Source organism: Porcisia hertigi, chromosome 21 (assembly GCF_017918235.1).
Source record: "Porcisia hertigi strain C119 chromosome 21, whole genome shotgun sequence".
In the NCBI taxonomy this organism is placed as follows: Eukaryota; Euglenozoa; class Kinetoplastea; order Trypanosomatida; family Trypanosomatidae; genus Porcisia; species Porcisia hertigi.
Window position 1 is genome coordinate 207,459 of NC_090580.1, and position 11,732 is coordinate 219,190.

Here is an 11,732-nt window from a genome sequence, read left to right on the forward strand (position 1 = left end):
TGTTCACCACAATGGAATTCAGCCAATTGCTGCTGACAAACAATGTGTTTTACATCCACCGCCCAACATGCTGTGCTTGACACATGGCTCTTAACCACATTCTCGAAACATCCCCTTTCGACCCCCCTTTCCAGAGAAAGGCTGCTCAGTCGTGCACCCCCGATAGCCAGTTGAGTGCCCCGCAAACTCCTCAACAACACATGGAGACCAAAACCGTCAACAACTTCGCGTCCTTCACTGAAGTAGAGCCCCTCGCATCCCCCTGCGTGAAGCAACAAGCATGTCCCACCACGAAGCGTCACCAACGCCCTGTTTGTTAAGAAAGCCCCCTCGAAAAAAAGAAAAAAACGTCTCCACCCCCCCCCACCCTGACAATGAGCATCCTTTTGGCGCACATCAGAAACCCCCGGCACATTGCACAAACCTCGGTGTTTCTATCCTATTGGACCCCCTTTTCTGCCAGACATGAGCCAAGCCACATGCACACACACACACACAGGCATCCCGAAGACCTACTGCACGACGAGACGCACCGCCAGGACACTCGCAACGGCAACGCAAACCCGCTCACGGCAAGGGCCCCCACAACAAAAACGAGCCCCCCGCCCCAACGCAGCCCACAGGATCCCCCGCCACGCCCGCCCACCCCGGGCAAGAGCAAAGGCCGGGAGGAACCCCCACGGAAGCCCAAAACATTCCGCCAACCGAACAGATCCCGAAGCCGGGTTTGCCGACCCACGCCCCCCCCCGCCGGCAAACAACCATTCAGAATATGACCACCGACAGCTGTGAAGGTGGACAGCTTGGTTTTCAGCGTGTGGTTTGTGAGAAGCTCCTCTGCCGGCCGTGCAGCGCGCATTGGATGAAAAGTGCGCCCGCACGATTTTCCCGCCCCGACCCTACAGAAACAGCGCCTTGATCCAGCACCGGCGCGCCCCCTCCAGTTCATGCTCTTAAGCTGCCCCTTAAAAAAAACATTTTTGCGCGATTCAGTAAAACTAAAGCCTGTTCAGCCCAAATAAAAAATTTTTAACAGATGAGGCCCCACATGGAAAAAAAGGTGCGTGCGCGAGCATATGTAAGAGCCAAAAAAAAACATGTGCGGGTTTTGTGTCCAGTTGGATGGCCGTGCGAATGCTTAAATGGGAAGATGGCAGTTCAACGTCACTTTTTACGATGGTGGTGTTGCAATAAACTCTGAAAACTTCCACACCATCACCGTCACAGACCCTTTCCTGAGGTCTGGGGGTTAACATTCCACGGTTTTGATTTTCATGGCCACTTGCAAACCCCGCTCAGGAGACCCGAAAGGAAAGGCTCATTCACACAAGCCCCAAAGTATGCGAGTATTCGTCTCATGCCAAAATTGCAAGATAGGGAGAGCCAAGATATTTCAACATGGGCCGGTGCCGTGGCGAACCCCCGAGACCTTGCCACCACTGCAAAAGCCCCCCACGGAGATGCCCCCCCCCCCCAGCGCAACGACTTTGTCTCCGAATGGCGGGCCACATATCCACAAAATTCCCCACAGAAGGTTTTATCGAGGCTGTATTGCCACGGCCGAAGCGCTCCTTTTCGCACACTTCGCGATTTATCTGTGACGGTTGCTGATGCCAACGGCATCATGCCAGAGTTTTTCTTACCCCCCTCTCGGAAGAACATGGGCTTACTTTGGGTTGAACTGGGGGGGGGGGCGAAATTGCACGCAACACTTTTTCCCGCGATAAGTCAGGGCTTTTTTGGAGCGGCAGGCGACTGGATCCACAACCCCCATCCAGTCGAACGCCCTTCCGTTGATATAAAATCCAAAGAGCCCTGGATCTGGAAAGTCTCTCATGAAATGTTTTAAAAACCGCGGGGCGGTAGCTGGGAAAGGCCCCTAGCCGAACGTCCAAAAAAAGGAAAACACGCACCCACAACCATTTTCATTGCAAGGAAGAAGTCACCACCACCCCGCCACCAAGATAAAGAGTTCCCTGTCGAAGCCCCCCCCCATATGCAGAAAGACCCCGATATTCAAAAACACGAACCGAAAGCAAAACCCAGCAGAGGCCATGCGTTTTCCATAAACCCGAGGGGAGAATATACAAGCAGTGGTTGGTGAAGGAAAGGAAAAAAAGTGGAAGTGCGCCAGCCTTTCCCCTGGACACGGGGCCACCACGCGACAGACCCGAGACCCCAATGTAAAAAAACGGCGCCCAAGAACAGAGGCGGCCAGATTAGCTACTTCCATCGCTGAAAAACAGGTTGCCGTTCTCTTGGCGTGAACCAAATTTGAGTTATGCGCCACAGTGAAGCCTGCTGGCCGTTTAAACCAAAAACCACCACCGAAAGACTGCAGCTCCCGCCAAAAAAAAACCACAACGTGAGTGACGTTGGATGGCCACACACCCCGCACCAAAAAAAGCCCCAACCACACCGTGTGCTTACCCATCGGTGGGTTTCAAAACCAAAAGTCAAGAAATTTGAATGATGCGGCTCTTATGGGTGAGGCCGATATATCTCCACATGCTCCGAATTCTGTTATTCTTGATTTTTGAGCAGTACTTTCGCCCCTGGGAGGTGGCCTTCGTGGTCCGTCGCCCTTGAGGGATGCCCCCCGGAGTATGCGCGCACCACCGCACCGCGGCCAGGTCCAAGACAAAAAGCGGAAATCCAGAACCCCAAATCCTGCGCGCACTTTCGCGCAGTTACATTACGACAAAGCTTGTTCTTTTTATTTTGGGGCCCGGGTAGGCCGGTGAGGAAATTGGGCTCCCGAGGATACGTTTTCATCGCCTCCATGCTGGCAGGCCTAAAGCTTCCCATGGCGACCGCCAAGTGCATAATCTCCCGCCGGTGTTCTCGAGCCGTTGCCTAGCCGAGGGGTTTTGTCAGACTAGAAGTTCATACGCGGTTTACTCAGTATGAGTTGCGGGGGCGCCTTAGAAAAACCCTGGGGGGCGGCCGGTTTAGAGCGCTTTGCCTTTCGCCTGCCTGTTTTCTCGGGCCGGTGGGCGCGGCTGCTTGGTTTTGCGGTTTGGACGGCGCGCTGCCCGACACGCCCCGCCCGCCCCCCGAAAGCCGCCAACTGACCCCCCAGTTTGTTCCGCCGAAGGGGCGCCGCCACAGCAGCGTGACCCCACCGCGGGATTTAAATCCACAAGCGTCCTGAAAACATCTCTACTTAAGGTGAACTTGGAGGAGATTACTGTATGGAATTGTTTTTACAAGAGAACCTTTGGTGTTTCGTTTCAGCTTTGTCCCCAGTCGGGGAAAGCAGCCTCGTGAAAGCGAAGGCTGCCGGTCGTTGCTGGAAAATAAAAAGGAGGAAACCAATCCCAAAGCCGGAACCTGAGATAAGAGCCGCGTGCGTTATCAGTGGTGTCGTCGGCGAGCGGACTAATAATGCCAGTCTCGGGAAGCTCAAAGGGAATGCCCGAGTCCGCGCATACCCCTATGATGTGCTATCGGGTCGAACATCCATGGGATGCGGTGTGGGGGTATGGGATTTCCTTTTCCCCACATCTCAACCTATAAAGTGAATAATATGCCGTGAAAGTGCCACATTTTGTTGGGTATCTTCACGCCAAATAAAATGCGCACTGCGCAAGGAGACAGGCACCGCACTTTTTAAGCGTTTTCACTCACTAGCTAATGCGTGTGAGGGGGGGGGGCGTGCTTGAGCCAAACGTATTCCGACTACAAATGCCGAGGCGGTAGTTTTTTTTGACGCTTTTCACGTTAAATAATAAGCTCTCGTGTCACGAAGGCATTTATACCGGTGGTTGGCTTTTGGGGCAAACTGCCTCTTTCCAATGAGAAGAGCCAATGATACCATTTAAAAGTTTTTCCGGGCTGCAGATCACAAAGGGGAAACACCGATTGTCCACAGAGCATGTCGCGGTTTTTTTTTCCACCCGGAGGCAACCCTGGTTCACAGAAAAAAAAAAACGTCTGAACACGTATTGGGTGGAGAGGGGGCGAAGGAGGAGCCGTTAGATTGTAGTTTCTACAAGAAACTAAAACAGCGCGAGGGGTGTGCACCATAGATGATTCCTTCTTGGTCTGAAACGTATCCCCTTGAGAGCCGTTTCCCCACTTTTCTATTCCATGCGTTCCGGCTTTTTTACTTAAAGGTTTGGGGGGTTCCCGGGGGCCACCCTTAAGCGAATTCCAGCCTGTTTTTTTTTTTGTTAGGAGCCAAGACATCCGTGTTTGGATATTGCGATGTTTGTGAAGCACCTGTGTGGGACACGTGGCGGGAACAAAGGACACAGCCACCCTTACAGGATTTCCAGACCCAGTTGCACTCGATTTGCCCACTCGTGGATTCGCTTTATTTCCGTGTAGGTGGGTAAATGGGTCTTTTTGAGGTTTTTTAGGGGGATTTGCGCCTTGTCAACCTCGCGGTTCTTGGCAGACACTTGGTACAGAATAGGCGCCAGGCCGGGAACCCACACGCGTGGTAAACCCTGCCTTGCCAAATTTTGGGTGGTTGTGGTGGTGGCATTTTTCTTGGCCGCGGCTTTCAGCCCCAAAGCCACCCGCCAGGGCTTGCGTGAGCGGCCAATTCCTATGGCGGACGCTGCGTTGAAAGGGTCCGCGGCTGCGGTTCTTTTCTGGGGCTCCTGTGGGGCAACGCGTGTCGGCGCGGGTCGGGTATATATCTTTTCTCAGGTCGGCCGGCGCTTGGCTGTGGTGGTGGGTCGCCGGGCCGCCTTGGTGGGCGCGCCAGGGGTGCGGGCTGGCCCGGCGGGGGTTTCGGTGAGGCTTCCTGGTTGACGAGGGGGGGGGGGGGGGTTGAATTTTGAGGTAGGGAACGTGTTCTGGGGGGCTGTCGCCGTGCCGCCGGGGCGCGTCTCCAGCGCTGCTTGGCGGCAGAAGGTGGACCAGGGGTGTGGCTTTTTTTGGGGTGGTGGTGTGGGGGGTCGGGGGGTACACCGCTTCGTGGGCTTTCTCGCACTGCGGTTGACGCGGTGCGTATTGCCGTTTTTTCTGAGTGACCTGAGAGAGTGGCCGGGGACGGTATTTGTAGGATGAGGTTTTGGAGAAGAGAGAGTGTGAGAGACGGTGAGAGGAAAACGCGCACCCTGCTTGGTTGATGGGTTGACAAGCGGATTTTTAGTCAACATTCTCCATTTTTTTTTTGTGGTGAGGTCCTTTTCCAGAGCTGCATTTCTTGTGCAAGGCTGGGCGTACGTGTCGAGCAGATTGGTATGGAATGTCCTCAGTGTGTACTAACACCGTGACCTGTATCAGGTGAGGACCATAAGTGCGCAGAGGGCCTTTGTTCAACGTGTTGAACTATCAAATAGCGAAAATTTACTGCGCATTTAGCGCAAGTAACTTATTATTACCGTTTTAAAAGTTTTGCTTTAAATCCCCCTGTTTTTTTTTTGGTGTCTCACCCTCTCAAATTACGTGCCGGCTGCAGAAGACGTCAGCGGTTAGTCTCTGTTCAGAGCTAACTGTCGTCTGGGTGGAGAATAGTGGCTCAGACGCTTACACTTTACTTGATTGCGGCGTCTGCAATTTTCTCAGATATGAACCTCTTCCCCTAAATAAAGGTCATACGCATATTCACCCACAATGAACCCTCGAACTGCTGTCCTCTTTCAGTTCGAGGCAAACTTTTACAGCTTTAAAGCAACGTTATCGTACGATCTTCGTTCGTCACTGTACGCAACTGCAGATGTGAGTAGAGGGATCCAAGTACGTCTATCAGTCAGCTGTGGGTTTCTTGCTTCTTTTATCTATTTCCGTCACCAAGTGACTCGTAGCCATCACACCACACTTATCTAGCGGCCATGCACGCCGCCTCCCTGAAAAGGGTCACTCAACATTTTTTCAAAGGTGAGGAGGATGAATTCGACATTGCAGCGGAGGTTCAGTATGCACGTCAGGCCACGGATGTGTGCCGTGCCGTGCCGTTGACACAACAGGCTGTTGCGCATATTTCACGCTATTACCCGCTAGTTAAAAACGAGGATGATCTCGACACACTCTCCAAAAGGCTAAAAAGGGGCGAGGAAACGGGTTTCTCACTGTTGTTCGATCCTTCTTTGATCGACGCGTGCTGCCAGCGTGGGATTTTTCCCTTGTCTATACAAATCGGTTGGGGTATTTTTACCTTTGCGCCAAAGCTGCATGTGGAAAGAGCTATTTGCGCGCTTGCTGACAGCGCAGCACAGCGTAACACCATTGGCGGATTTTCATTCTGCGAGGGTCATGATGGGATTTTTGACAAGGAATGCCTTGGTGTATCGCGAAAGCTTACGAAAGCGCCCAATGAACGCACCCGTTGTCCATCGTTCGACATCTTCGTCAACCGTGAAGAAGACCTGGTCGACATTCTTACGCTAATTAGACGACAGCATGGTGAGAACTGGCTCTGTGCAGCTTTGCGTCTGTGTTTTCTACACATGTTTTTTAATCCAGCGAAGTATGCGACCAAAATTATCGTCACCGCTATTCGTCACCGAAAATACAGTGACACGAATATTTCGGTAAATCCAGCCATGATTCAAGAGGGAGAGCTCATTGCAGGTGAAATCGGCTATTTAGTTGGAGACATTTACGCCTCCGCAACGGGTGGATACTGTGTTAACGGGGGTGGGGCTTTGCAATTGAGTGTAACTGGTGTTTGCATGAAACTCGCTGGTTGCCGCGTCTGGGATTTGGGAATGATGATGAGCTACAAGCAATCCCTGCAATGTATTACACTGCCTCGAGAAAAATGGCTAAACATGGTCTCAGTGCGGCGCTCGAACCCCAATCAGCATATTTTGGACTACTTGCAGGATCTGAAAAGAGGGCGCCCTGTGAGTGACTTTCTCCGAACTGATTTACCGCCTACTCTTGGCGATCCGAATAGCAAGTCACAACTCAAAAAGCGACTGAAGAAAGATGCTGCAATCCAGCGAAAGGCACAAAAACAAATGAAGATGTAACGGATAGGTCCGAGCAGTTACTTTGTTTTCAAGAGCGACAGAGGTATGCGAATATTTTGGTCTTTCTCCCCCATGCTCTTCATTGTTTTTTTTTGCATTTCCAAAAGATGACGGAGGAAAAAAGGAAACTTATCTTCAGAGGTGTGAACTTTTCAGCTCACGCTTCCGTTTGTAGACGCGCATCCTTTCCCGACTACGGTGCCGACATGCTCCTCGCTCGAATACAAGGCAAAAGGATCGTATTGTTGCTGAATACCTGTTCTCGCTAAGCTATGTGCTTCATGATCCACCATATATCTCTTCTCTGCTTTATTTTTCTTTCTTTCACAATTCCCACTGTTTTGTGTCTTGACCTCTGAAAAACGAAAACGGCTCTTTTCATTCTCATCACATCTTTGGACAATAAAAGTGACAGCCATGTCCGCACCTACCCCTCGCACCGGCATCATCGCTGGTTTCAACAAGGGCCATGTGACGACACGCCGCCCGCGCCAGCCGTCGCCAAACGACCGCTTTGCCGTGCCCCACAAGCACCTGCGCGCAGTCAAGGCTATCATCGCTGATTTAGTAGGCTTCTCTCCCCTGGAGAAGCGTGTACAGGAGTTCCTGCGTGTCGGCAAGGAAAAGCGTGCCCTGAAGTACTGCAAGAAGCGCCTCGGCAACTTCACTGCTGCCAAGAAAAAGCGCGCGAAGATGGAGGAGGCGCTTCGCCACGCGACCAAGAAGCATCACTAAAGTGTCGGCAGTTGTCTTCACTTTTTTTTCTACTTTAGGAAAAAATACGTTCTAAGCACCCGCAAAAAGAAAATCGCGAAAACATTTTATTTGAAAAACATTATGCTGTCAGAAAAAGTACCTCACTGCACCTCCGCCGCATGCGCGCGCGCTTGTGCATAATTGCCTTTCCTTTTTTCCCCATTCAACAATGCCTGCAGGATTACTTGACCCACTATTATTTGTCTTTCCCTCATCTACTCTCTCGAACTACTGTGTTGTTTATCTGGGCCACATCAAGCCCGTTACACTTTGCCTCTCGTCATCTCGAAAAAAAAAATGAACAAGAAGATGGGAGACAGTACCATTATCGATCGTGATTCACTCACTGAATCACAGAAATGGTCATTTATTACGGACAATACATTAAAGATGATGAGCTTCGGATTCCTTTGCGGTGGGGCCGCTTCGATGGTGGTCTTTCGCTCGGTTGCATCTCGCGCAGCTGTCACCGCATTTTGCACGGGGTGTGGTATTGGAAAGTCGTACGTCGATGCTAAGTACGTTTTAGGTCACGATGTTGCCGCAGAAACTGTCTGGTCTGCACAAGTTGTGCCACCGAAGGGTAGTACGTGAATCTTATCTGTATTTGCACACGAGTCACCTTTTTAGATTCTACCAAGTTTCCGATAGGGTGCAGGAAAGAGAAATTGACTGAAAATACAAACGATCACCTCTGAGCTTTCTGGACTTTATCTTCACTACCCACACACTTCGCTTACAGGTCCGGCGGGATGGTTCTCGCATACGCCTTGATTGTTCTTCTTCGTTCCACGTGTCCTCCTTTCTCCTGTTGCACTCATCACATCATTTTGCCCTTCATTCACTGAATCTCTTCCTCGTGTTTATTACAGTACCAGGTTTTCTTCACATTCTTATTCTCTCCCTCAACAGCCTTTTCTTTTATCGCAAAATGATGCGCCGTGCAATCGCTCAGCCAGTCGCCCGCCGCGCGGCTGCCGCGTCCAGCGCCCTCGTGGTGGCTCCTCGCCAGGCCTCCACAGTTGCTATCTCCGTTCAGGGTCTGCACTACGTTGGCACTGGTCTCGCCGCTATCGCGCTCGCTGGTGTCGGCATGGGTATCGGTACCATCTTTGGCTCCCTCCTCATCGCCTGCGCGCGCCAGCCAAACCTCACCAAGATGCTCTTCAACTACGCCATTCTGGGCTTCGCCTTGACGGAGGCCATCGGCCTGTTCGCGCTGATGCTCGCCTTCCTCATGCTCTTTTCGTAGAGTGCCCGCAAAGCGTTCCGATGGATGCTGCTATCGTATCGTGTCTGGGAACTTTTAGGAGCTTTTGGTTCGTGAATATATATATATATATGTATATGTATATATATTTATTTCTCGTAACACCCTTTTCTGGTGGTAAAACAATTTTGTAGGCAATATTAGTTAGTGGATGAAAAAAAAAAAGAATAGATAATGGATGCCAATATGGATGGGTGTGTTGTGGTGTTTTTTCATATTTAAACCTTTGGGTACGGACTCTTGCGAAGAGTGGACAGCCCCGTTGAGGTTGCAAGAATGGCCTGGGCTTTATGACAAGGCGTGGATCAGCCTACACTGAGGGGGAGCTGGGAAGAGGACGAAAGGCTTTCCCCCCACCTTGGCACCTTTTTGCAACATAGCCTCTCTTTTTTGTTAATATAGAAAAGGAGCAGACACATGAAAATAGGACACTCGAGGTGCCGAGGCGTTAGCTTGTATGAAATGCCTATGCTTATTTCCATCTCTCTCTTCTGTTATCTGTTTGTGCGTACACCTCCAGATTGTAGGTTTGTCTTGAAAATGCAACAAATTTCACTTTCGAATGATGGTAAAGTGGCTATAGGCTCTTACTTTGCAAGCTGCCATGGAGATCACGTCCCGGCAGTCATCAAGCTCGTAAAAAACACCGGCGCCAACAAGAGAGTGGAGCCGGACTGTGTGGCTTTTTCTTCCTTTGATGTGGCACACTCGGCGCGCCTTAATACCAAGATTCTCTACAGCGCAGGTGGCCATGTCGCCCTTGCTTTCGACAACTGCGACTCATATTTCGCAGCTGTTGTGGTGCGCTGTGACACATGGGCTGTACAGTGGGCAGTGGAAAAGACTGGGTGCCTCGCCGACGCCTCCGTAACACAGCTGGTGACGTTGTGCGCCAATACGGTGTGCGGTGTAGCGGTGACGTCTAGTAGCAGGTCCTCATCATCCCAGGCGCAACGCCTTTTCGTTGCCTCGAGCTTCGATGTTCTGACCTCAAGTCGAAAGGAGAACAAAGAGTGGAGGCAGTTCCTGGCTCCACCGAGGACCATTGAGACAGGGCTAGAGGAGGAGGGAATCGCGTCCCTTTGCGCGCTCGACAGGAATACTCTTCTTCTTCTTACAAGGAAGGGCTCTCTAGGGCTAGTGCATCTGGATGTGAGAGCGCTGAAAGCAGAACCGACTTCGGCAGCGACCTTCTACACCGTAGAGCGGATCCAGTGCAAGCTCTCAAGAGCAAGCACCCGAGCTCGCATCGTGGCGTACAACGATGGGGAGCACGCCTCTGCAGCTATTTACTCTGCTTCTCAAAAGGCAGTGGAACTTATCCACTTTCATAAGACCCCGGGGGAGGCAACCTCTCGCACGGGTGAGACAGTGGTGACCGTGGTGAAGGTGGACACACGGATCCCTGTCGACGACTTGCGTTTCGTCGGCGCATTTCACCTTGCCGTGAGCTGCATACGTGCAAAGGAGAACATGGAGTTTATCGGTCTAGTTCCTGGCGCCGATACGCTGGAAACGATGGTCTTCGATCCTCTTACATTGGCGCACGTTCCCATCGCCACTTTTTACAGCGAGTTAACGGAGGAGTTCGTCGTGATCTCCTCGTCCCAGGAGGCTGCAGCATTTGCCGTACTCTCCAACGACCAGAAAGTCGCGTCACTCATCGAAACGACCCTAACATTTTCGGATGGCCCCTTTTCTCAAGACTCGGTGAACAAAGCCGTGTGGCGACTAGTCTCAAACCCATTTCGTCATCATGGGCCACAAACCAGACACCGTCCAGAGGAAGAATACAGCGCTGAGGACGACGACTTGCAGGTGCTGCAAGGTGCTGGTGCTCAGTCTGCCGGTCGCTGGGCCCCTATGACGCTGTGCTACGCATTGGCGACTCTTCGTCCAACCTCGCCCGCAACACAGGTTGCGGTGTTTGCCGTGGAGACGGCGGCGTTCCTGCACACGAGACTCATCAAGCAGTGGCATAATGCCACCATTGGGCTCAAAACAACTCTGGGAGCAGATTCCACGAGCCTTACTGGCGCTCTTGCGCTTCCATGGAATCCGCGACACGTTCGCCGTGCCTTGCGTCTCTTCAGCCAAGACGAACTCTCGACGGTTTTTCATCGTGTCGCTACGACGATAGCGGAGAGCGAGCGTGTAGGTTCCCCGGTCTCGTACCCTGATGCCACCACGGCCGCTGTCGACGTTGCACTGCATGTGATCACACTGGCTCGGCAGATGGGTGCCACACTGAAGCCGGAGGACGTCAGAACTGTCGCCATAATTCTCCGAGCGGCTCGCGAGGGCAGTCACGAGTTGCTACGTTACTCCAGTCGCATGGAGCTGCTCATGGAGAGCCATTTGCAACAGAGGGCACTGGATCGCGTCCTGGAGCGCCGCATCTCTGCTCGCGACGAGGATGATGAGGTGTCGCAGTCGCTAGGGGAGAACTTTTACGGTATCGCGGCTGAGCTGCAGACTGAGCGGATACTTCACACACGCTACACGTCAAACACGTGGGCTCAACATCTAGACAGGTGCAAAGCCCAGTACGAGGCGGAGGCTTCAAGCGCCTTGCGGCTCCTCGCAGCAGCTCACAACAAGAGTGAGAAATCGATGGAGTATCTTCTTAGCGACTGGCGGCGGATTGGTTCCACACCGCATCAAGACCCGCTCTTGAATAAATTTGAGCAGGCGCTTCTGTAGTGGCTACAGAGGGGGTGGGGTGATGGCCAAAGCACAGTACTGTTCGTCACTGAAGCCGAGAAAATCGTAGC

The 11,732-nt window shown here is 52.1% G+C and overlaps 5 protein-coding genes across 5 annotated transcripts; all 5 read left to right on the top strand.

Moving 5' to 3' along the window:
• Positions 1 to 5,789: 5,789 nt before the first annotated feature.
• Positions 5,790 to 6,932, top strand: JKF63_05047 (uncharacterized protein; the record flags this gene model as incomplete). Its single annotated transcript, XM_067901017.1, has 1 exon — positions 5,790 to 6,932. One exon carries the CDS (start codon positions 5,790 to 5,792, stop codon positions 6,930 to 6,932), a length of 1,143 nt encoding a protein of 380 aa, XP_067757380.1.
• A 417-nt stretch (positions 6,933 to 7,349) lies between these two features.
• JKF63_05048 (uncharacterized protein) lies at positions 7,350 to 7,667 on the top strand (the record flags this gene model as incomplete). The annotated part of the gene is made up of 1 exon (XM_067901018.1): positions 7,350 to 7,667. The coding sequence occupies one exon, from the start codon at positions 7,350 to 7,352 to the stop codon at positions 7,665 to 7,667; it is 318 nt and encodes a 105-aa protein (XP_067757381.1).
• Positions 7,668 to 7,985: 318 nt separating this feature from the next.
• Positions 7,986 to 8,282, top strand: JKF63_05049 (uncharacterized protein; the record flags this gene model as incomplete). The annotated part of the gene is made up of 1 exon (XM_067901019.1): positions 7,986 to 8,282. One exon carries the CDS (start codon positions 7,986 to 7,988, stop codon positions 8,280 to 8,282), a length of 297 nt encoding a protein of 98 aa, XP_067757382.1.
• Positions 8,283 to 8,619: 337 nt separating this feature from the next.
• Positions 8,620 to 8,940, top strand: JKF63_05050 (uncharacterized protein; the record flags this gene model as incomplete). The annotated part of the gene is made up of 1 exon (XM_067901020.1): positions 8,620 to 8,940. One exon carries the CDS (start codon positions 8,620 to 8,622, stop codon positions 8,938 to 8,940), a length of 321 nt encoding a protein of 106 aa, XP_067757383.1.
• A 558-nt stretch (positions 8,941 to 9,498) lies between these two features.
• On the top strand, positions 9,499 to 11,661 carry JKF63_05051 (uncharacterized protein; the record flags this gene model as incomplete). The annotated part of the gene is made up of 1 exon (XM_067901021.1): positions 9,499 to 11,661. The coding sequence occupies one exon, from the start codon at positions 9,499 to 9,501 to the stop codon at positions 11,659 to 11,661; it is 2,163 nt and encodes a 720-aa protein (XP_067757384.1).
• Positions 11,662 to 11,732: the final 71 nt, after the last annotated feature.